Here is a 25,857-nt window from a genome sequence, read left to right on the forward strand (position 1 = left end):
AATTGAGACTTTACCATGTAGTTGGGGGGGGCCTTTAAGTTCTGGATCGGGGGGAGGCGCTTCACATGCTCATTTCTCTATCCCAGATATTTGATGGGATGATGGGCTTTCTAATGCATCAGTTAAATTGTTTTGATCATCATTGATGTTTTAATTGTTTTATAGGGTGGTGGTACTTTAGGGGATACATGCTTTTATATTTTTAGGGGATACATGTTTTTAGCTACTTTAAATTTTGTAAGTTTTAATTTTGCTGTAAGACACCTTAAGTCTTTTTGGAGAAAGGCATCTAAGAAATCGAATGCATCATCATCATCTAATTAAAAAAGACTGAGCTGATAGATAAGCATTTAAAGTAATGTTTGTTTTGGCCTTTAGAATAAACTTGTATGCTTGTCCTGTCAGAAGGGCATAAATTTTAGGCTTTAAAAGAATTGGAAAACAGACTTTTCCTCCAGCCTTTATGAATGCCACTGTTAAACCAAACCACATAGGCACTGTTCTATCATTATGTGCATGCAAGAACAAGAACAGACACTTGTCTGTTTAAAATGGTAAAAAAACAACAACCCACACACAAACACATCTTAACAAAGATTACATATCACTGTTAATTAGGTCAAGAGCTCTACATATGACTAAACATTTATGTTGAGTATTCTGCAAAGTCCATTATAAATATAGAGGAGGTGAATGCTAAATCACGCCATTGGCTCATCTGACCTAGTTTTGTCTGCTCTGACTAATGACAGCTCATCTCAGACTGGGATTCTTTTACCCTCAGCGTTTTAAGACAGAGATGCTGGGGTTTGAACCTGGGACCTTCTTCATATGAAGTTCTTCCTTCTAGGCAACATGAAAAAGAGCACAGAATGTTATTATCCAAACAGTGCAATCCTGTGCATGTTTATTTATTGTTTGTTTTATTATTACACTTATACCCCACCTTTCTTCCATTGTGGAAGTCAAGGTGGCGACACGGGGTTCCCAGGTGGTCTCCCCTCCTGACCAGACCCAGACCTGCTTATCTGCAGCAAGGTGGCTGCCTCATGTGCCTTCAGACTAAGCCCTGTAAGTAAGTCCCACTACAGCAGTCTTCTCCAACCTGGTGGCTTCCAAATGCTTTGGCCTACAAATCCCAGCATTCCTCACATTTGGCCATGTTGGCTGGAGCTGATGAGAGTTGGTCCAAAACATCTATGGAACTCCCTGGCTCTGGAGGTCAGGCAGGCACCAACACTGCATTGTTTCTGGTGCCGCCTGAAAGCATCTTTAGTTTAGGAAGCCTTCCTTGACTGACCAGCCATGGCTTTTATTGGTATTCTGTTGTTGTTTTTCAATTTTATTTTTTTTTAATGTTTTATTCTTTTATTCTTTTATTTTCTTGTTATCTTTTATTGTTCATCACTCTGGAATCTGTATAGATGTGGAGCAGTATATAGATGTTCTCTCTCTCTCTCTCTCGTCCAAAACATCTCGGGAGCTCAAGGTTTGGAAAGGCTGTACTATTCCAGGTAAGTGTGGATAGGTTTGCAGCCTGGGGGTAAAATCCAACAAAAGTCCTACTTAGAGCAGACCCATAAAAATGAATGGGGCTTTAGTTAGCCATGACTTACTGAAATCCTATTCATTTCAGTTGCTCTACTCTAAGTAGGATTTATGTTGGATTTTACCCTAAGAGCCAAACTACACATTACATTAAATGTAAATTCGTATTTGTGTCTCTGTGTGTTTAAAAGGAATTTCAGCCATAATGGGGAGGGGGGAGGGGGGGTTCTCCTGATAAAAATGGTTGCCCATCCAATTCAATTACTTGCCTCAGGAAAGAAACCGCTACAAGCACTCAAAATCACATTATTACTGTCCCGCAGCTTTTACTACTGTTTTATTGTTTTGCGTGTGCATTTTAAAAAGGACTTTATTGTTTCATTTAATGCTGATTGTTGAAAGTTTACATTTTTATTAATAGCTGACTTGGAAGTGTTTGTTGGCATAGATACCTTTTAAATAAGATAAAGAATAAAGCAAAATGCTGTCTATTAAAATCATTTTGGGGTTAGTAGCTTTTGTAGCCTTGTTTGGAAGCCTGTATTTCCAACCATCAAATGTGGGAGGAATAAAGTGTGTGTGATGAAGCCAACTGAACACAAATATTCAACAGTGGGCCTTATTACATGCAAATGTTTAATGTTTTAAAGGAATCTTAAGTATGAAAAAAGATGAACATGTTCAAAAGTGCCACTGTGGTGTCCTGGTTAGTGGCAGTCTAGGATCCAAGTTTAGAATTCCTGCTCAGCTATACAGCTCATTAGGTGATCAGTTATCTCCCAGCCTAACCTACTTCACAGCGTTGTTGTGAGAATAAGGTGGAGATGAGAACTACCTTGGTCTCCTTGGTGGAAACATGGGATATAAATGTACGGAGGGAGCAATCCTATGTTGGCTAGACAGCAGCTAGACAGCCATAGCATATTGTGTTGTCCAGGAACTGACCTCAGAGCCTGCACTCTGAGGTTGGTTCCCAGAGAATCAACCTCCCCCCACTTCTGTGCTGCCCCAGAGGCAGCGCAGAACAGCTCCATCCTCCGCTCTCGCAAGAGGAGTGCAGAAAGGCCGAAAAGGGGCGTGGCTGCGGGCATTCCGGGGCGGGGAGGGCTGAAATGCCTGTACATCCTATGTGTCGTACAGCAGCCTCCTTCCCCGCTCTATCCTCCTGCGGCTAGACAGCTGTAATCAGCTGTCTAGCCGAAAATGCAGGGCAGGAGAAGTGCAGAGGGAGTGATCCCCTCCAAGCTTCTGCTGCCCTGCTTTTGATAGGCAGCCACCTCCGAGTTTGGAGGCAAACACCCATCTGGATAGGATTGTGCCCTAAATAAATAAAATCAAGGTTCTCCTCTGTTTTGCATGTTTTTAAAGTATTTTTTTTTTCTTTTCTTTTCACTTTTCTATTGAGTGATTGTGGAGATTAAGCCATGCTTGTTCGTTTCCAGTGTGGAAGTCCCAGAGAGGTTCACTTGAAGTTTCGTAACTCTTAATTAAAGAGATTTATATTAAAGAGATCATCTTCATGCAGAAAACATTGGACAATTTGATGTTTAGCAAAGACAGAGAAAAAAAACCATGCAGAACTACCTACAGTCAGGGCCAGAAATATTGGAACAAGGATAACTGTTTTGGCAGTTGTCCTCTGTACACCACCACATTGAAGTTGAAAGGAAACATACCCAGATGGGAGCGAAGTCAGGACTTTCAGCTGTCATTCAAGGGGTTTGGCAAAAGTGGGACACTAACCATTCAGGAAGGACAGCCAGTGGCATACACACACACCCATCGTTGGTTGCTCATAAGTAATGGAACGAATGGCTGACAAGCAGCTACATGGCCAGGTGTGGCCTGTTTCCTGGGTATCCCATGACCAATCAAGCAGATAAAAGGCCTGGAGGTGGTTCTGAGTGTTACATTTGCATTTGGTAGCTGTTCACTGGAACTCCCAACATGAGGCCCAAAGAGGTGTCCATGCGAGTGAAGGAGGCCATCATTAGGCTGAGCAAACAAAATGAACCCATCAGAGAGATAGCAAAAACAGTGGGAGTGGCCAATACATCAGTTTGAAACATCCTGAAAAAGAAGGAATTAACCAGCAAGCTCAGCAACAGAAAAAGGCCTGGAAGACCACGGAAGACACCTAAAGTGGATGGCTGCAGAATGCTGCTCATGGTGAAGAGGAACCCTTTCACAACATCTAGCCAGATCAAGAACACTCTTGAAGAGGTAGGCATGTCATTGTCAACATCTACAGTCAAGAGACGGCTTTATGAATGTAAATACAGAGGCTTCACAACAAGGTGCAAACCACTGGTAATGTTCAAGAACAGACAGGCCAGATTAGCCTTTGCCAGCAAACACCTAAAAAAGCCTGCCCAGTTCTGGAATAAGATTCTTTGGACTGATGAAACCAAGAGTAACTTGTACCAGAATGATGGGAAGAGAAAAAGTATGGAGAAGGAAAGGAACACCTCATGATCCAAAGCATACCACATCATCTGTCAAACATGGTGGAGGCAGTGTTATGGCATGGGTATGTATGGCTGCCAATGGAACCGGGTCACTGGTGTTTATTGATGACCTGACTGCTGATAAAAGCAGCAGGATGAATTCTGAAGTGTATAGGGCTATACTTTCTGCTCAGATTCAGCCGAATGCTGCCAAACTGATAGGACGCCACTTCATCTTGCAGATGGATAATGACCCAAAACATACAGCAAGAGCTACCCAAGAGTTTCTCAAGGCAAAGAAATGGGATGTTCTTCAATGGCCAAGTCAGTCACCTGATCTCAACCCAATAGAGCATGCGTTTCACTTACTGTTACTGAAGACAAGACTGAAGGCAGCAAGACCCACAAACAAGTAGCAGCTGAAGGCAGCTGCAGTAAAGGCTTGGAAAAGCATCTCGAGGGAGGAAACTCAGTGTTTGGTCATGTCCATGTGTTCCAGACTTCAGGCAGTCATTGACTGCAAAGGATTTTCATCCAGGCATTAAAGGCGATCCTTAAATTTGAAATCATGTTGCTTTGTTCCATTACTTATGAGCCACCAATGATGGGTGTGTGTGTATGCCACTGGCTGTCCTTCCTGAATGGTTAGTGCCCCACTTTTGTCACACCCCTTGAATTACACCTGAAAGTCCTGACTTCGCTCCCATCTGGGTGTGTTTCCTTTCAACTTCAATGCGGTGGTGTACAGAGGCCAACTGCCAAAACAGTTATCCTTGTTCCATTATTTCTGGCCCTGACTGTATAACCATGTCCCATTAGCTTAGCGTTTCTGATTGCTGTGGCTGTGATCTTCTACCAGCCACCCATAAAACCTTCCCAGAAAAATACAGGATGGAGAAGATGTAGCTTTCTAGTGTTGAAAATAATATCCTTAAATATTAACCAGAAAAAGGTCAATAGTGTCAAGGAGAATGAATGAAACACAGGAAGCTGCCTTATACTTGAGTCAGACCAACCCCCTTTTAAAGCCATCCGAATTGGTGGCCATCACTACATCTTGTGGTAGCAAGTTCCATAGTGTAACTATATGCTGTGTGAAGAAGTGAACCAATTACCTAGGGAGGTGGTGGGCTCTCCCACTCTGGAGGCATTCAAGACGAGGCTGGACAGCCATCTGTTAGGGATGCTTTGACTTAGATTCCTGCATTGAGCAGGGGGTTGGACTCGATAGTCTTATAAGCCCCTTCCAACCCTGCTATTCTGTGAAGTGCTTCCTTTTATCTGTCCTGAATCTCCCACCCATCAGCATCATAGGATGATCCAAGGTCTCATGAGCAGATTTCTGCTTGTGCAACATGACTTCCCTGTCCTCTCCCCCTCCCCCGCAGCCCCCCGCGCAATTCCAAAATCTGCTCTGGATGGTCCCCCAAACAGAAAATGTGGGGGGCACATGAGGGGCTGCAGGGGGGAAGGGAAATTTATTCCATCAGAGGTTTTCATTCTGCTGATGAAATGACACCACCGGATGCTGAGAAACCTAATTTGGCTCATGTTGTATGATTTATTCTTCTTTATTTTGCTAGTCATGTGGAGAGCCAAAGAGCTGCACCCAAATGGCCTCTCAAAATATGTGTATTTGTGGACAGAGAATTTGAGGGGACAATTTCCCTGAATTTCTCCAACACTTTCTCATAGATAGGACTCACAATTGGCAGGGGTTGTGGCACAGCTTCTTTCCTTTCTCCTAAGGGGTTTTGGGTTTTTCTGCTGCCACTACAAGTGTTGTGGCTTCCACTTTTCTGCATCATTCTCAGGGCATTTTATAATTTATTTTGACTGTGCTTTTGAGCTTACCTAATCACTGTGATGTGGTGAAGGGTGCTGGGTGTGTGTTTTCTGTCTATGACACATCTCTCAATTGCTCTGCAGCCTCCCAGGCGTTGCCCAGGCGTTGCCCTTATTAATAGTGTTGCCCTTACTTTCACCGTAGTCTATGTAAATCTTTACGTAGACTACCCGCGCCAAAATAAGGAACGCAAATGGCAGCGCCCATGGGCGCCGCCATTTGCGTACACGCTTTTTTTTTTTTTCAAAGTCAGCCATGATAGGCTACGTAAATCTTTATGTAGCCTATCACATTTTTGTGTTTTTTTACCTTCCCAGCAGAAGAACTTTCGCAGCCGGAGAGGCGGGGCGCTTCCCCCCAGCCAGAATTTCGGCGGGGAGGGATAGGGCGCCTCCCCACCCACCAAGAATTTCGGGGGAAGAAATGGAGCGCCTCCCCCCCCACCACGAAGCAAGCTGCGGGACCAGGTAAGGGACTTTCGTCCATCCCTACATGGCAGTGGCGGTAGGAAAGCGACGCACTGGTCATGAATCTATGCAACACCACATTCTGGCCTTCCCCAACCTTGTGCCCTCCAGATGTGTTGGACCGCACACATTCCTATTCAGCATGGCTATTTCAGTTGCAATCCAATGCACCAAATTGAAAGCTGCCGTATTTCATGCTCCCTTTTCCTGTGGCATACATCAAACACATAGTTGTAGTTATGCAATTATTTGTGACCGTGCATTGGGTCCATTGGTGGTTCAGTTGCTTCCAGTGCATCCCTTTGAAAATCTTGTCATGCATTAGAGGTGACATCACCAATTCCCTGATCAGTTTTCAGCTTTTCTGACATGACTTTCTCCCCTCTTTACTGGTAGGGATGTACGAATCCCTTACCTTGTTCCAGTCCAGGGCATCTGCGGTGGGGGGGAGGTGATCCGTCCCTCCCCCCGGAATCCTCCCAGCTGGCTCCACTCCACAGCAAGGCTGCAGAGCCACTGGCCCAGGGCCGGCCGCAGCCGGACTTCCAGCCACTGCCTGGCTGCTCTGGCCACAAATGGCGGCCGTCGTAGCAGCCGCCATTTTCGTCCTTGCGTTAGGCCGTGATAGGCTACATAAGTATTGACGTAGCCTATCACGGCAAAAGGCAGGGATGCAAATGGCGGCCGCTACACCATTTGCGTCCCTGCCTTTTGCCGTGATGGGCTATGTAAATACTTACGTAGCCTACTACGGCAAAGAGCAGGGGCACAAATGGCGTAGCAGCTGATATTTGTGCCCTTGCAGCCGTGCTCTATGCCGTGATAGGCTATGTAAGTATTTACGTAGCCTATCACAGCCTAATGCAGGCACGCAAATGGCGGCTGCTACGACGGTCACCATTTGCAGCCGCAGCAGCCCGGCAATGGCCGGAAGATGAGCCGCATCCACTGCTACCGCCGCATCCGCCGCCAGGTAGGTCCGTTCCGGGGGGGGATTTTGGGGGGTGGCAGGTGGGGAGAGCATTCTGCCACGGATTCTGGGGGGTGGTTTCTAAAGAATCTGGCCTCACTGGAGTCCATGGCAGAATTCTCCGACATCCCTACTTCCTGGTGCCACCATGCATGGAGCACTATATCTGGAAGTGAGAGGAATTTGTTTCACTTGGAAGTGACATTTCCAGTATCGGAGCTGAAAGCTAACCTGTACTGACACTGTTTCCCTTTTAATAATGATATGGATGATCTGGGGCAGATATATATCACACCATGCACATGACAAGCTGAATGTGAATCTCAAATCAGCACAGGGCAATGGCCGATATTGAGCATTATTGAGCAAATAGACAAGTGCTATTTGTCCTTGGTTATGAGAAGCATTTGCTCCTTGAGCTGAAGGAGCTCTCTGCGCTGCAGAAGTATAATGGTTGTATAGGACCTTGCTGTGGCTTCCCTCAAAGAAACTTGGGAACAGCAGTTTGGTGAAGCTCTTCTCTGGGCAGGTTTACTTCAACAGTGGTGACAGTACCATCTCCTCTCCTTCACCTGAGGACAAGAGGCTAGCTTAGGGGGCCTAGGGCACATGGCATGGCACTCACAGCTCTGCCCATTTCTGACCCTCAGCATGTGCTGCCTGAGGTGGCCACCGCACTTTGCCTATAGTAGGGCCGGCCCTGCAGAAAGAAACACCAATTAGACTGTACCTCTTGCTGATTAAAGGAAACCAGTAACTCAAATCTTCTGAAAGCCCACTAGCACAATAAAGTTATAATACTAATTTGCAACTTGTGTGTGCATTTCTTCATTCAAATCTGCAAATTTCCTCATTGATTATGAAAACAACACTCAAGAAATCCTAATGTTAGTATTTATTTTATTTTATTATTATTAAATTTATTAATCGCCCATCTGGCTGGTCACCCAGCCACTCTCGGCGATGTACAGCCTATAACAAAGCAGTTTAAAACAATAAAATTCTACAATAAAAACGTTTTCTAAAATACCCTAACCCACCCCAAATGCCTGCCTGAACAACAACGTTTTTAATGCACGATGGAAGCTCATTAAAGAGGGGGCATGATGGAGTTCCCTAGGGAGGGAGTTCCACAGAGTGGGGACCACCACAGAAAAGGCCCTCTCCCTTGTCCCCACCAGTCTAGCTGGCCTGGCTGATAGGACAGAGAGAAGGCCATCCCAGGCTGATCTTGTTAAGAGGCCTGTCTGGTGCTGCTGGAGGCGCTCCTTAAGATAGGCTGGGCTGGAACCATATAGGGTTTTAAAGGTCAAAACACCTTGAATTTGGCCCAGAAAACAACTGGTAATCAGTGCAACTCCTTCAGCACTGGAGTGATGTGATCTCGCCGGCGGCTGCCTTTAATCAGGCGAGCTGCCGCGTTCTGTACCAGCTGCAGTTTCCGAACCGTCTTCAAGGGTAACCCCACGTAGAGCGCATTACAGTAGTCTAAACGAGAGGAGACCAGGGCATGTACTACCGATGGGAGCAGATGGTCAGGAAGGAAGGGGCGCAGCCGCTGTATCAGATGGAGTTGATACAGCGCTGTCCAGCTCACAGCTGACACCTGAGCCTCCATGGACAGCTGGGAGTCCAAAATGACCCCCAGGCTGCAGACCTGGTCTTTCAAGGGTAGCCGTACCCCATTCAACACCAGGGCAACATCCCCCAGCCTCCTCTTGTCTCCCACCAAAAGTACCTCGGTCTTGTCAGGGTTCAGCTTCAGCCTATTCCTCCCCATCCAGCCACTCACTGTCTCCAGACATTTGGACAGGGATTCTACGGCCAACCTTGGTGAAGATTTAAACGAGAGGTAGAGCTGCGTGTCATCCGCATATTGATGACACTGCACCCCAAACCTCCTGATGATAGCCCCCAGCGGCTTCACATAGATGTTAAATAGCATCGGGGAGAGGATGGAACCCTGTGGCACCCCACAAGTGAGCAGCCACGGGTCCGAAACCTCCTCTCCCAGTGCTACCCTCTGGTACCTGCCGGAGAGGAAGGACTGGAACCACCGCAATACGGTGTCCCCAATGCCCAACCCCTCCAGGCGGTCCAGGAGGATACCGTGGTCAACGGTATCGAAAGCCGCTGAGAAGTCAAGGAGAACAAGGAAGGAGCATTCACCCCTAGCCAGAGCCCTCCTCATATCATCTACCAAGGCGACCAAGGCCGTTTCTGTCCCATGCCCAGGCCTGAAGCCCGACTGAAATGGTCTAGATAATCAGTTTCTTCCAAGTGTGCCATCAACTGCATCACCACCACCCGCTCAATCACCTTGCCCAAAAATGGCAGATTTGAGACTGGGCGAAAGTTGTTCAAAACTTGAGGATCCAAGGAGGGCTTCTTTAAGAGCGGTCTTATCACTGCCTCCTTGAGGGCTGATGGCATCACTCCCTCCTCAAGGGAGGCATTCACCACCGCCCTGATCCCCTCACCCAAAGAAGCTGGAACCGATCCCACAAAACCGGTTTGCCACAGGCCGCCTCTTGCTCACTAACTGTATCCACAGTGTGCAGAGTAACACACCTAATCTGATCATTTTTATCTGCAAAGTGCCTTGCCAAGGCCTCACAGGAGGCCTTAGAATGCTCCAGTGGTTCCGGAGCCACAGGACCGACCAGGCTCCGGACCACTTGGAACAGCCTCCTGGGACAGCACTCTGCAGACGCGATGGAGGCCGCATAATATTCCTTTTTTGCTGCCTTCACCGCTATGTGATAGGCTGAAGATACAGCTCTAGCCCGTGTCTGATCGTCTTTGGAGTGAGACTTCCGCCACTGGCGCTCTAGCCATCTCACCTCCTGTTTCAGAGCTCGTAACCGCAGATTGAACCATGGTGCAGTCTGAGCCCTGTTCAGGGGAGAGGGCGTTTCGGAGCCACCTGATCTAATGCCCCAGTGATTGCAGCATTCCAGCCACCCACCAGGGTCTCGACCGAGTGGCCATTGGCATGCCCCAGAGAATCCCCAAGTGCGTTCAGGAATCCATTTGGATCCATAAGACGCCTGGGGCGGACCATTTTAATGGGTCCTCCACCCCTGCGGAGGGGTTGTGGAACCGAGAAGTCCAACGTCACAAGATAGTGATCTGACCATGACAAGGGGGTGGTGGATATACCCCCGACTTCCAGATCACTCCCCACTTCTTTATTATTTAATAGATTTATATACTGCTGGATATATTTTAAAAATATCTCTAATATTTTTCTGAGCAATGCACCTATGGTCAGTGGAGGTTGGTGGTTCTGATGTCAGTGGGGATGTGAATCCACCCAGGGTTTCAATCAGAACCAATCAGAACTCTAAAGGAGTTGTCCAGTGTACTGATCCTATTTGGGGGGGGGGGTTCAGCACCTTGGACAGGTCCTTTAGAATTCTGACTGGTTCTGACTGAAACCGAGCCAGCTGTGCTGCTTCTACCTGCCCCTTCCTGGAGGGGCTATAAGCTGGCTAGCTGAGGTGGCCTGGGAGAGCCAGGACCTGCAGGAGAAGCTGCTACCATTGGGAAGAGGCGTGCCTGCTGCTGCTGGGCCTGCTGCTGCTGCTGTTGCCACCGCCACCAACACGAGGCCTTCCCTGCGGACTTCTGCCTGGCAGACCACCAGTCCCTGCAGGACCAGGCCCCCAGATACCGAGCCAGCTGTGCTGCTTCCACCTGCCCCTTCCTGGAGGGGCTACATAAGCTGGCTGGCTGAGGTGGCCTGGGAGAGCCAGGGCCTGCTGGAGAAGCTGCCCCCATTGGGAAGAGGCGTGCTTGCTGCTGGGCCTGCTGCTGCCACCACCGCCGCCTTCCCTGCGGACTCCTGCCTGGCATTATTTTTAAGGGGATTTTTAATTGTTTTGTTTTGTTTAATTTCTGGGGGATTCTGTTGTGTTTTTAGGGGTGGGTAGCCTGCCTGATAGGTGGGAGCGAGGGGGCATGTGTCCACCTGATGGAGGCAGTGGGGGGACTGTTGGGGGCCAGAACATACCGAGGCTGGGCAGCAGGCGCTGGCAGAGCGCTAGGGGCAGGCCATGCCAGGTAAGGGGAACAAGGGAGAGATGTGTAGTATCTGTCCCCTGCTCCGGGCCTGTCCAGAGCCAAAGGATGGCTGGGGGAGGCGTGACCCCATCTTCTGGCCTTCGTTTGCTGCTCTGCAATGCCAGGTCTGTTAACCAGAAAACATCTGTCATCCATGACATGATCCTGGATGAGGGTGCAGACCTGGCATGTATTACGGAGACCTGGTTGGCCGAGGGTGCTGCTCCAACCCTTGCAGCCATGTGTCCAGCTGGATTTTCGTATGCACAGCAGCCGAGGGCTGGGGATCGGGCAGGGGGAGTGGCTGTTATCTACCGAGAGTCCTTGGTCTTCACCAGACCCCCTCTCCGGGAGACCAAGGTTAGGGATGTATGAAAGTGACTTACCTTGTCAGATTATGTTGATGGGGGGGGAGGTGCTCCGTGCCTCCCCCCCCGGAATCCTGGCCTGCCGGCTGTGCTCCACAGGGATTCTGCGGAGCCGCCAGCCGGCTCTGCCAGCAGCCGGACACGCTAATTGCGTTCCCCTTATTTTCGCCATCTTAGTCTACGTAAATATTTACGTAGACTAAGACGAGCCAAAATAAAGAACGCAAATGGCGGCAGCCGTAGCCGCTGCCATTTGCATACACACGTGTTGTTGTTTTTTTAAGTCAGACGTGATAGGCTACGTAAAGATTTACATAGCCTATCGTGTGTGTTTTTTTTAACCAAGCCGTGATAGGCTACATAAATCTTTACGTAGCCTATCACGTCTTTTTTTTTTTTTTTAAGCATGGGAAATGGCAGCGGCAGCAGCTGGTCGGAAGACTGGCCACCGCAGCCGCTGCCGCCGAACCGCCGCCGGAGCCGCTGCCACCCGGAAGATCCGCCCCAGGTAAGTCTCATCCCGGGGGGATCCGCGGGGGGGCGGGGGGGGCAGGCCGTTCCGCCACAGATTTCAGGGGGCCGAATGCGCTGGCATTCGGCCTCCCCGAGATCCGTGGCAGAATTCTCTGACATCCCTAACCACGGTTGCTGAGTGCATGTACTGGAAGTTGGGCCCGAAGGGCAGTCTGGAGATTCTGCTTGTGTACCGTCCACCCCGCTGCATGACTGACTCCCTGGCCGAGGTGCTTCAGGTGGTCTCTGATGTGCGTGTGCAGTCCCCTAACTTATTGCTGTTGGGGGACTTCAACGTACATTCGGAGGCCATCCTCACAGGAGCACCTCGGGACTTCATGGAGACCATGGCTTCCTGGGAGCTGCGCCCTATTCTAACTGGGCCCACCCATGTAGCCGGTCATGCACTAGACCTTGTGTTTGTTTCAGGAGAAGCGGGGAGTGATCTGGAAGTCGGGGGTATATCCACCACCCCCTTGTCATGGTCAGATCACTATCTGGTGACGTTGGACTTCTCGGTCCCACAACCCCTCCGCAGGGGTGGAGGACCCATTAAAATGGTCTGCCCCAGGAGTCTTATGGATCCAAATGGATTCCTGAACACGCTTGGGGATTCTCTGGGGCACACCAACGGCCACTCGGTCGAGACCCTGGTGGGTGGCTGGAATGCCACAATCACTGGGGCATTAGATCAGGTGGCTCCGAAACGCCCTCTCCCCTGAACAGGGCTCAGACTGCACCATGTTTCAATCTGCGGTTACGAGCTCTGAAACAGGAGGTGAGATGGCTAGAGCACCAGTGGCGGAAGTCTCACTCCAAAGACGATCAGACACGGGCTAGAGCTGTATCTTCAGCCTATCACGTGGCGGTGAAGGCAGCAAAAAAGGAATATTATGCTGCCTCTATCGCATCTGCAGAGTGCTGTCCCAGGAGGTTGTTCCAAGTGGTCTGGAGCCTGGTCGGTCCTGTGGCTCCTGAACCACTGGAGCATTCTAAGGCCTCCTGAGAGGCCTTGGCAAGACACTTTGCAGATAAAATTGATCAGATTAGGAGTGTTATTCTGCATGCTGTGGATACAGTTAGTGAGCGAGAGGCGGCCTGTGGCAAAACGGTTTTGTGGGATCGGTTCCAGCTTCTTCCTCCTGATGAAGTGGACAAGGTGCTTTCATCGGTACGGCCGACCACCTGCTTACTTGATCCTTGCCCATCTTTGCTCATTATGGGCTGCAGAGAGAGACTGGGTGAGGGGATCAGGGCGGTGGTGAATGCCTCCCTTGAGGAGGGAGTGATGCCATCAGCCCTCAAGGAGGCAGTGATAAGACCGCTCTTAAAGAAGCCCTCCTTGGATCCTCAAGTTCTGAACAACTTTTGCCCAGTCTCAAATCTGCCATTTTTAGGGATGTACGAAAGGGACTTACCTTATCCCGCAGCTTTTTTCGCGGTGGGGGGGAGGCGCTTCGCTTCTCCCCCCGAAGTTCATGTGAGCGGGGGGTGTCTTCCCGCCTCGCCCGGCTGAAATTCAGGCTGGGGGGGAGGCTTCCCGCCTCGCCCGGCTGAAATTCAGGCTGGGGGGGAGGCTTCCCGCCTCGCCCCCGGCCGAAATTCAGGCCGGGGAGAAGCGCCCCATCTCCCCGGCCGCGAACTTCAACAGAAAAGTAAAAAAAAAAAAAAAGCCCCGTGATAGGCTACATAACGATTTACGTAGCCTATCACGGCTAGATCTGCAAAGTCAGGCGTGATAGGCTACGTTAATCGTCACGTAGCCTATCACGGGTGACTTAAAAAAAAAAAAAGCGCGTACGCAAATGGCGGCCCCCATAGGGAGCTGCCATTCGCGTTCCTTATTTGGTCGCTGTAGTCTACGTAAATCTTTACGTAGACTACAGCGACCAAATAAGGAACGCGAATGGCGGCTCCCTATGGGGGCCGCCATTAGCCGTACGCGCTTTTTTTTTTTTAAAGTCACCCGTGATAGGCTACGTGACGATTTACGTAGCCTATCACGGCTGACTTTGCAAATCTAGCCGTGATAGGCTACGTTAATCGTCACGTAGCCTATCACGGGGGCGTTTTTTTTTTTTACTTTTCTTGGAATGGCGGCGGCGGCAGCCGGTCAAAAGACCGGCTGCTGCCCCCGCCCCTGTCGAAGCCCTGCCGAACCGCCGCTGCGACCCGCCACCGGGAGCGACATTCGGGAAAGGTAAGTCCCATCCGGGGGGGGGAGAATTTCTCCCCGAAACTACTTCGGGGGGCCGAATATGTTGGCACTCGGCCCCCCGAAGTTTCGGCGAGAAATTCTCTGACACCCCTAGCCATTTTTGGGCAAGGTGATTGAGCAGGTGGTGGCGATGCAGTTGAAAGCACACTTGGAAGAAACTGATTATCTAGACCCATTTCAGTTGGGCTTCAGGCTTGGGCATGGGACAGAAATGGCCTTGGTCGCCTTGGTAGATGATATGAGGAGGGCTCTGGATAGGGGTGAATGCTCCTTCCTTGTTCTCCTCAACCTCTCAGTGGCTTTTGATACCATTGACCACGGTATCCTCCTGGACCGCCTGGAGGGGTTGGGCATTGGAGACACCGTATTGCAGTGGTTCTGGTCCTTCCTCTCCGGCAGGTACCAGAGGGTAGCACTGGGAGAGGAGGTTTTGGACCCGTGGCTGCTCACTTGTGGGGTGCCACAGGGTTCCATCCTCTCCCCGATGCTATTTAACATCTATGTGAAGCCACTGGGGGCGATCATCAGGAGGTTTGGGGTGCGGTGTCATCAATATGCAGATGACACGCAGCTTTACCTCTCGTTCAAATCTTCACCAAGGTTGGCCGTAGAATCCCTGTCCAAATGTCTGGAGACGGTGAGTGGCTGGATGGGGAGGAATAAGCTGAAGCTGAACCCTGACAAGACTGAGGTACTGGTGGTGGGAGACAAGAGGAGGCTGGGGGATGTTGACCTGGTGTAGAATGGGGTACGGCTACCCTTGAAAGACCAGATCCGCAGCCTGGGGGTCATTTTGGACTCCCAGCTGTCCATGGAGGCTCAGGTGTCAGCTGTGAGCTGGACAGCGCTGTATCAACTCCATCTGAAATGGCGGCTGCGCCCCTTCCTTCCCGAACATCTGCTCCCATCGGTAGTACATGCCCTGGTCTCCTCTCGTTTAGACTACTGTAATGCGCTCTACGTGGGGTTACCCTTGAAGATGGTTCGGAAGCTGCAGCTGGTACAGAACACGGCGGCTCGCCTGATTAAAGGCAGCCGCCACCGAGATCACATCACTCCAGTGCTGAAGGAGTTGCACTGGTTACCAGTTGTTTTCCGGGCCAAATTCAAGGTGTTGGTTTTGACCTTTAAAACCTTATATGGTTCCGGCCCAGCCTATCTTAAGGAGCGCCTCCCGCAACACCAGACAGGCCGCTTAACAAGATCAGCCTGGGATGGCCTTCTCTCTGTCCCATCAGCCAGGCCAGCTAGACTGGTGGGGACAAGGGAGAGGGCCTTTTCTGTGGTGGTCCCCACTCTGTGGAACTCCCTCCCTAGGGAACTCCATCATGCCCCCTCTTTAATGAGCTTCTGTCATGCATTAAAAACGTGGTTGTTCAGGCAGGCATTTGGGGTGGGTTAGGGTATTTTAGAAAATGTTTTTACTGTAGAATTTTATTGTTTTAAACTGCTTTGTTATAGGCTGTACATCGCCGAGAGTGGCTGGGTGACCAGCCAGATGGGCGATTAATAAATTTAATAATCAATCAATCAATCAACCCAGAGTGGATCCACAGCCCTACTGAAATTGGAGCCACCAGCCTCCACCACCCACGGTTTCAGTCTTCTTAGCTGGAATCTCTTTCTGTCTGTATCTCTTTCTGTCTGTTTCCACAAAGTCCAGGAATCTTGAGTTGTTCAGCTATAACCTTCAACAAAGGATAGCCAGACACCAAAACATATTTATACAGATTCCTACAAGAAAAACAGCCAATTTATTTTCATTATGTAACTTTTTTAAAATCCAAAATTGATTCCGGTTTTGAAAAATGAGAGCCATGATTATGACGCTCCAGTTACGACCCATCTCTAGCAACACAAAGCTACACCTTTTGAAGAGGACACTGTTGATTTCAAAGGCAGAAATGAAATGGTGCACCCTGTTAACAACTCTCATTCTGTCAGCTGAGGCACTGAGCTGGATAATAGAGAGAAGGCACCTGGAAAGAATATTTTATAAACACACATTCTTGTGGGAGGAATGAAATAATCATGTTTAAAGCAACAGAAAACAAAGCTTGTACTTCCAAGTGCAGCCCAGTCAAGGCTGCCTTGAATCTCGGAGGACTGGAACCCAGAAATGTTTCACATCTGCTTCAGCAGAGTATTTTGTAAATATTGGCCTGGTTCACACATAATCCAGAATATGGGTTGAATGTGGGTTGTCACTGAATCATGGTTTTTGTTGAATCATGGGTTGTCATTATGTGTGAACCTTGCACTATGGTTTAACTATAGGCTGTTAACCATGAACAACCCAGCAAGAGAACCTATGTTTGTTGTTGGGTTGTGAAGTCTGGATTGCCCATGGTTAACAACTCATATTTAAACCATAGTGCAGGGTTCACATGTAACAACGCATGATTCAGCAACAGCTAGGGATGGGCCAACCCCCTAAAGTCCAGTCAGGGGAGGGCGGGGAGTCCACCACGGGGAAATCTGGGCCGCTTGGGCACCTTTCTGGTTTTAAAAAGGCAAAACTACAGCTGTGAATTGTGTATTTTATGCTATTTATTGCTGTAAAGCACTTGCATCTATGTAAATTGCAGCTGTGAAAGTGTTTTTATGGCTACAATTTACACAGAAGCAAGTGCTTTACAGTCAGAAATGGTGTAAAATATGCAATTTATGGCCAAGACTTCCCCAAGGTCTGCGAATGGCAGCCTCCATTCTCAGACCTTGTCTTTTTAAAACCTGGAAGCTGTCCTGCGCAGAGGCTGGTGGGCATGGAGGTAAGGGGAACCAGTCTACTGCAGCCCCCGCAGGTGAGATTCTTGGGAATCCAACTTCATTTGAGTCCACAGCGGATTTCTCCAGTATCCTAACAACAACCCATACTCTATCGACACTCTGGGTTGTCATTACATGTGAACCCAGTCATTGTTTATAAGCAAGGGAGTTCAGCACAGAGATAAAACTACTTCCCTGTCACAGAGGTGCAGAAGTAGATATGGGTGTGGGGTCAGATTGTCCCCCCACCAGGCCCTCCATGGGCTGGATGAGGTTGGTGGGCATGGTCACATCCACCGATGTCATCATGCCATCCCCCTGCCCATCTTATGCTTTCTCCCTCAGCAGGGAGAAAGGGACTCAGCCGGATTTGGGAAGAGTGGTGGTGGCTGAGTCCCTGACTTTGCACAGTGTCTTACGTCCCTGTGGGGTTGCCACACACCACATGGAGCAACTTGGCTGGGGCTGGGATGATCGGTCGGTCATCCTAGCACCAGCTGAATGCCTGCTGCAGACATCTCTGCACTTGTCTCCAATCCAAGGTTATAGATAATAGCAGGGATTCCTCCAGGGGGTGGAGCTTGGTGGCCAAGCTCCACCCCTGGAGGAACCCATAGCTCTGCAGGCTGGAATGGGGAGCCCAGCTGGCTGGATTAATCCCACAGACTGGGGGTTCTGCACCTCTGCTCTGTCACATTTGTATCCTGTCCTTCAATCATCCAAAGAGCTAGTTTTCATAGCTGAACAGGCATGTGATCGCAGGTCTGTTTGGTCCAAGTTTAACTCTCTTAACTCTCTTTCCCAAACCTGCACATTTAGTGACTATCCATACTGAATGCAGCCCAAAGCCATGCATGACCACAAACTCGATAAATCTCTTTTTGCTACCTTCCTTGGAATGCAAAGAGAAAGGGGTTTGTGTCAGACCCCTCTCAAGGGTTTGTTTTTAGATATATGTTGACTGTGTGTGTGCTGTCTGTTTATATGTTTTTATGTAAATGGTTTTGCACTTTGTATAATGTATTTCAATGGTTTCTTATTTCTGTGAACTGCCCAGAGAGCTTTGGCTATGGGTTAGTATAGAAATATAATAAATGAAACGAATGAATATGAGTCCCTTAGAATCACAGATTTGGAAGGGGTCTCAAAGGTCACTTAGTCCAACCCCCTGCAAATGCAGGAAGCCTGCTGTACAGCATCCCTGTAAGTGGCTATCCAGCATCAGCTTAAAAACTTCTACAAAATCAGACCACTCTCTGATTGTGCAGCTCTGCTGCATATGCCACCTGGCATCTCTGCTAATTCAGTATTCACGCCAGTGTGCAGGAACTTCAGAATGTCAAAAGAACCCAGCTGGATCAGACCAAGGGCCCGTCTGGCCCTGTATCTTCCTTCCTACAGTGAATCAGGTGCCTTCAGGAATCCCATCAGCAGGGTTTGAAGGCAAAGAGAGCCACTGTGGTCTGTGGTGTACTGGTTAGAGTGTTGGACTGGGACTTGGGAAATCCAGGTCGAGACCCCACTTGGCTGTGAAGATCACTTGGGCCAGTCACTGGCTCTCAGCCTAACCTTCCTCACAGGTTGTTATGAGGATAATATGGAGAGGAGGAGGAGGATCAAGGATGCTGCTTCTTGGAGGAAAGGTGGGATATAAACAAATAAATAATGAAATAAATATATCCTCTCCTGCTGAATACCAGCCCAGCACCTGGTATTCACTAGCTTACTGCCTCTGAACATGGAGGTTAGCCATACAGCCATCACTGAAAGAATGGTGTCCTCCATGAATTTACAAGATCAACTTTTAAAGTTGCCCAAGCCAATGGACATCTCTGCTTCTTGTGTCAAGTGGATTCCATAAATGAATCATGCGACAAATTTCATTGGATGACCCCGAGTTCTACTAATAAAAGAAAGGAATAGCATGTTCCAGACAGTGTTACTCTAATAAACCAGCCAGTCATCCCATTCCCTGCTTAGCCACCTTCAGGGATGTCAGATGTCCTACATGGCTGTCACTCACTCGGTTACTTATGCCATACTTCATGAGTACACACATAAGAAAGCAATAGCAGCCTGAAAGTGAGACCAAAGACACCTTGAAACATTTTCTCTTGCTGATTTTACACTGAGTGCAGAACCACTAATGCAAGCCACACATGCATCCAGCTGAGATCAAATGATGTACACATATACCATATCTCCAGGTTCTTTGTTGTTGTTGTTTGGTAAAGCTATCTCATTTCCCTTCCAGTTTTTCCACTTCCTTAAGATTTGTATAATAAATACATTATGGCAAAGAAGTGTTACTTTCATATTGTACAGGGCCTAGTTTGTTATGGGCACTGTGCAGAACTGTTAAATGATGTTGATGACGGGATCTTCCAACAAGACCCTATTGTACAAATCCCAGAAATTATTGGTGACATATGCTGTCAGATTGCCAAATTATGAGAAAGAACTTAGGAGATGTCTTAACTTAGGGGATGCCTTGGGCATTTAGCTGAACAACTAGAATAAGCTCAAAGAGAAGGGACGGTTCTTTCCTGCTGACTTGATTTCTCAGGATCTTTTATCACCAGCGTTTGCTTGGCTTTCTAAGTTTTGTTCCACACATGATGCAGCAACAACACAGGTTTGTGACTAAGTATGTACTCAGTTGGGAACTGCAGCCAATCCAGAAGGGGCTTGAGGCCACCTTGGTCTATATCCTCTTTATTTCCAAGATTAAGAGCACACACAGAACAAATTGGCCATTCAACATAGTGGTGCCATTAGAACAGGACTTTGGGGCAGACGTGCAGGGCCCCATGCAGCAGAATGAGAAGGAGGGCCCCCAAACACAGCGCAACTGGCTTACCACATTATGAAGTAAGTGAAACAATACACGTTAACTTCTAAAGAGTGCCCCCGCAATAAGACCATTAATCCAAATTGCCTAACTGCAGTATTGATTCTGAATAACGTAAGTTTCCCTGTTCTTCCTCAAGAATAACATGGAAGATGCCAGTCTCTCCAGACTTTTTTAGGAGATGTCTTACTGTAGGCAACACCTTAGGCATTTAGCTGAACAACTAGAATAAACTCAAAGACACACACACACACAAATATGGAGTTGCACAGAAAGCTTTACTATGGGTCATTACAATAGTAATTCCAAGTCTCTGCACAGGCTCCTCAGTCTCTGCTTTCCTTGGTCAACATCCAGAGGATGTTGCACATTGCTGGGTCCTCCGTCACCCCTTTGCCCTCTCTCTTCAGTGCTTGCTACCAGTGTAAGAATTTTTCCTGGTGCCGAGGGAAGGACTTCAGATCTACTCACTCCTGAAAATCAGAAGCTTCTGGATATATAGCTCATGCAAACATTGATATCCTCCTTCCCTTCTCCCCCCTCAATGTACTGGTATCTTTGGGGGTGGTGTATTATTATTATTAGTAGTAGTAGTAGTATGGATTACACCCAGAATTCTTTCCACACCCTCTGGATAGGTGGACATTAGAGCTGTGTACAAATGGCCCCTCCAAATTCTCCACCCTGTTTATGGGCAGAAAAATTGAGGGGAGGAGGACAATTTCACTGAATTTCTCCAGAAGGAGGATAAATTTGCCAGCATTTTCTCACAGGTAAGGTTCACCATTGGAAGGGGTTGTAGCACAGGGTATTTCTCGGGGGGGGGGTGCTCTGCTACTATAAGTGGCAACAGCAGCAACTGCGCGGCCAGCCTGACCCCCATTTTACATCCTCCACTATTTCCCATACCTAGCATTGTTCCAGGGCATTGTGGGGAAAAGAGGAGGAAGGCAGCTGCCATATAAAATGAAATGAAGTGTGGGAAGTCAAGGAGTCTGCAGGCTACCAGAAATATTACTGTACAATGAAAGACAGGTCACTCACACACGTTCCTCAGCCACTTCACAAGTACGGTAAGACAAGAACCCTGACCCCAGCCCGTGAGACTTCCTCTGAAATTGTCTTCTGCTTTGAATTTCCTTTTGAAAGCAATTTTCTATCGAATTGAATGAGAACCATTGGCAAACATGTGGGAGAAATTTTCGGCACAGTACTAGTAGACATAGCCCTGCACAAAGTCAGGCTGCTTAGATCCTGTTCAAGTCAAGGGTAGTTAAGCAGCTTGACCGTGAGGGATTGCAACCCAAGCCCTTCTTGAATGTTTTGGCTTGGCTTTCAAGCGAGGTGCTGCCTTTTCCACTTGTCACAACAAAAATCTCAATACAGGTCTATCCATCTGTGTCTTTGACCCCAGTGCCGTGTGTACTGGAAACAAGAGGAGAAAACTGTACAAGAAACCTACACTGAATGCATTATTCACAGGTTGTTGCTTCAGGCTGCCTGCACTGCTTAGACCAGCTTTTCCCAACCTATCTCGCGCCATCCAGATAGGTTGGACTACAACTCCCAGCATCTCTGGCTAGATGGGGGATGCTGGGAGTTGTAGGCCAAACCCATCTGGAGAGCACCAGGTTGGGGATCCTGGGTCCTATTTGAACAGGAATGATATGAAAATCCTATCCACATGCAGCTACTGGCTGCTGCACACCATGAGGGGCCATGGCTCAGTGGCAGAGCACCCGCTTTGCATGCAGAAGGTCCCAGGTTCAAGTCCCAGCATCTCCAGGTAGGGCTGGAAAAAATCCTGCCTGAAGCCGTAGAGCAGGGGTTGGCAATGTGTGGCCCTCCAGATGTTTTTGCCCTACAACTCCCATCAGCCCCAGCCAGCATAGGCAATGGTGAGGGATGATGGGAGGTGTAGGCCAAAAGATCTGGAGGGCCACATGTTGCCCACCCCTGTGCTAGAGAGCTATGGCTAGTCAGTGTCAGCTCTGATGTTGGAAACATTCATAAGAAAATAAGAATTCCCTTACTGGATCAGACCAAGGTCCACTTACTCTAGCATTCTAACAGTGGTCAGATGTCTCTGGGAAGCTCACAAGCAGGGCATGAAACCCACAGTCCCTCCCTCCCCCCCACACACACTCACACCTTGTTTGTCCCCAGCACTAGTACTCAGAGGCATAGTGCCCCTGAACATGGAGGTTCCATTCCATCCAAATCAGCAGGCAACTCCTAGTGCAAACACAACCTTAGTTTCCAAAAAGCCATTTGAGAGGCAGTTTTCCTACCTGCCTTCTAGAAGCCACTGCACTATTGATACCCTTGTTGGTTGCTTTGGACTTGTTTAAGGGAGCCGAATCATTCTTCCACATCTTTGAGTTTTCCTTTGGGTCTGATGAGATGGGATTCAGGAACAATATCCTAGAAATCAACCCATAGAGGACAGTAGCTAATATCATGGGCATGACATAAAATATCCCGAAGTCCATCATATAGATTGGTGAATAGTAGCTTCTGGGCACTTTATACCCACAGGACACTATAGTGGTGTCTTTGTAGGTGTCCATCTTGAGATCTAATAAGAAAAACCAGAGCATGCAGTAGATGGAGGTGAACGCCCAGACAAAAATAATGATCTTCTTGGCTCTGGAGAAAGTGCATAAGAACTGGGCCTTGATAGGGTGGCAAATGGCAATGTACCTCTCGATGGTGAAGGCGGTGATAGAGCAAGAAGAAGCATTGATGCCGAGATACTGCAGGTAAGTAATGCAGAGGCATCCAATGTAGCCATACACCCAGGATCCGTAGACGCTGTCCGTGATGTTGGGAAGTCCGGCAGCCACAAGCACCATGAGGTCGGCTACTGCCAGGCTCACCAGATAACAATTTGTAGGGGTCCTCATGTGCTTTGTCCTAAGGACCACCAGCACCACCATGATGTTGCCCACGATGCCTAACCCACAGATGAGGAGAACCAAAAAGATAGTGACCACTTGGTATTCAATGGCAACCACCTCCCGGTCTGGCAGGAATTCTGTTCTGTTCTGCCCATCGCTTGTGCTGTTCTCCATCTTCACCTGGCTGCTTCTGTTTGCCAGCCGCTGGTCAGCATATGTTCTCCTCGTCTCCCTAGGAAAAGTTAATCACAGCGAACCAAGTATAAGATGGAGTTCCCTTGTGTGATCTTCATATCCCGACCCGCACACAGCAGTCCCTTTGCTTCTAAGAGTTTGCTGGCCACACATACAGAGACACCCACAACAATACAGATGCACAGACACACACAACTACCACACAGGCAGATCTGTCTCTCAATCTGTTTCATCAGCTAGCTGTTGTTGTTTTTTTAAGCAATTGTGCTAGGATACAACTCAGACACTGGCAGCTGGGGAAGCAAGCTCTCTCTCTCTCTCTCTCTCTCTCTCTGCTGAGCAGGCTGCCTTAAAAGGAGAGGGAGATGGGAAGTATCAGAGTTTTCTCTTCCCACTGACAGTTATTCCCCGGGTGGCATGAAGAGAGAAGAGGGTTTTTTCAGTGTTGAACCTGTTAGAGCAAACACCATGTTAGGACCACACACACACACACACACACACACAACATGGGTGCCTCTATCCTACCACTTCCAACTCTCTTTCACAATTTCCAGAGGGGTAGTCATGTTAGTCTTTTCCAGCAAAAATGACAAATAGTCTTGTGGCACCTTAAAGACTCACCAATTTATTCTAGCAAAAGATTTCCTAGATACTTCTGATGAAGTGAGGTACCATCCACCAAAGTGTATGCCAGAATAAATTTGGTCATCTTTAAGGTGCCACTAGACTCCTGGTTGTTTTAACTCTTTTAAAAACTCTGATCTGTTTATGGCTGAAGAAAGGGGTGGGTTGGGTGTTTGAGATTGGACCGACTCAACACTCCCAGTTTAAGGCATCCTTTGTGGGAGGCAATCCCAAAGAGTTACGTGGAAGGAGCAACAAGGCGGTACAAAGAAAGGGATGCATACCAAGATAACTAGAGTTATAATACTTGTTCACTTTTACTGGCATCCATTGATCAGCACTGGTTTAACACACACGCATACACAGAGAGAGAGAGAGAGAGAGAGAGAGAGAGAGAAGCCCTGTTCCATTTGATATAAATATCTTATATAGAACTTACCTTTGGCTTTGTGGAGTGTTCACAGCTGCTCATATTCAATCCGAGTTGATGGCATGAGCGGCGTCCCAACTTTGCATGGCCAGGGGAGATTCGGGGGAAAAGCGTTGCACTTCACTCCATGGACATGCTGCAGATCGCAGTCACTTGCCGAAAGCTTTGCAGGGACAGCGTCCTCTACGCCCTCCGAGGCATGAGACCGATCATCTCAAAGCTCCCATGCTGTCAAATCACAAACTGCCTATTAATTAGAATAATCACAACGTGTTCATTGATTCACAGGCAGGTCTGCGATTTTCCCATGGAGAAAAGGAGAGTGCAGTTGGGTGGCACAGTTTAACTCTGGAGGGCTATTTAAAATACAACTACAAACCCACACAAAGACAGACCTGGCAAGTAGTCCGTTCTTTTAGGACTGCTAATGGGAAACCCAAACAGCAATATATTGCTGATGCTGTCTTATGCATCTACACCTGGCATGTGTATGTGTTAGTGCTCTCTCTGTCTCTCTCCTCTTTATCCTGCTATGAATGTCCATACTTCAGAGAAAATGAGAAAGGAGGGAGGTAGTCTGAATGTGTGTTTTTTTGGGGGGGGGTGTTAGAGTTTCTGTTAAAGAGCCACAGACACCTTTATATATTATTTTAACACTATATTATTTGTGTGGCTTTTTATTTTCTCAGTTTGGGCACTAAAAAGCAGCAGATGGAATGACTTCAGAAATCCAATTTTCTTTTTTATGACTAGAACATCTCATTTGCTTCAGTTGCAGCAGATCTGGAAACAACAAGCTGTGTGAATGGAGGAAGGGAAAATTGGATTTCCTAGGGTTTGGGTTGACGAGGCTGTTGTTCAAAGAACCATATTTTAAATAGGGATTGGGGGGAACTGTTTTATTTTGACATTAACCTAAAAAAATGCAACAACATTAGAGGAATATGTGGGAAACATAAAATTCTGGTTTTCAGTAGTGCTGGCCAAATATTTCTCCCACATTTCTTTCAACCATTCTCATTCAATTTGACAGAAAAGAAATTGCTTTCAAAAAGAAATCAAAGGAGGAGAAATTTCAGAGAAATTCTCGTGGGTTGGGTTTGGGGTTCCTGTGCTTACCTTACTTATGAAGTGGCCATGGAGTGTGCATGGTTGTCCTGTCTGTCGTCATACAATAATCTCTGTGGCAGCCTGTAACCTCCTTGGCTTCCCACACTTCAGTTAAAGCCCTCATGAGGAAGAGATCATGAGGCAATTCCTCCCATGGAGCTTTTTCAGTTCAGGAAGTGCAGGTGGCCTGGGAGGCTGCAGAGCAATGGAAAGATGTGTAATAGAGAGGGGGGGGGACACACACAGCTCCTTCGGCCACCTCTCAGTGATTAGGTAAGTTCAAAAATACCAGCAAAAGAAGTTCAAAATTCTGCCTCAGAAAACTGGAAGCTTCAACACAGTTGATGCTGTTGCCACCTAGAGAGGCAGTGGAATAAACCAAAAACCCTAAGGAAAAAAAAGAAAGAAGCTGTGATACAACCCCTGCCAATAGTAAGCCCTTTCTGTGAAAAACTGTTGGAGAATTTCTCCTCCCCAAAATTGTCCCTGCAGTTTCTCTGTTCACAAATAGACTGGAGAATTTTGAGAGGCCATTT

At 48.1% G+C, this 25,857-nt stretch overlaps 1 protein-coding gene across 1 annotated transcript in view; it reads right to left on the bottom strand.

Moving 5' to 3' along the window:
- Positions 1–23,136, bottom strand: part of TRHR (thyrotropin releasing hormone receptor) — a 48,049-nt gene extending 24,913 nt beyond the window's left edge. Inside the window, exon 1 of the mRNA XM_084851448.1 lies at positions 22,354–23,136. Coding sequence (XP_084707574.1) covers positions 22,354–23,136 — 783 coding nt within the window. The remainder of the gene's footprint in view (positions 1–22,353) is intronic.
- Between the last annotated feature and the right edge of the window lie 2,721 nt (positions 23,137–25,857).

This window comes from Heloderma suspectum, chromosome 4 (genome assembly GCF_057233095.1).
Source record: "Heloderma suspectum isolate Gila_16-S chromosome 4, 16-S_ref, whole genome shotgun sequence".
In the NCBI taxonomy this organism is placed as follows: domain Eukaryota; kingdom Metazoa; phylum Chordata; class Lepidosauria; order Squamata; family Helodermatidae; genus Heloderma; species Heloderma suspectum.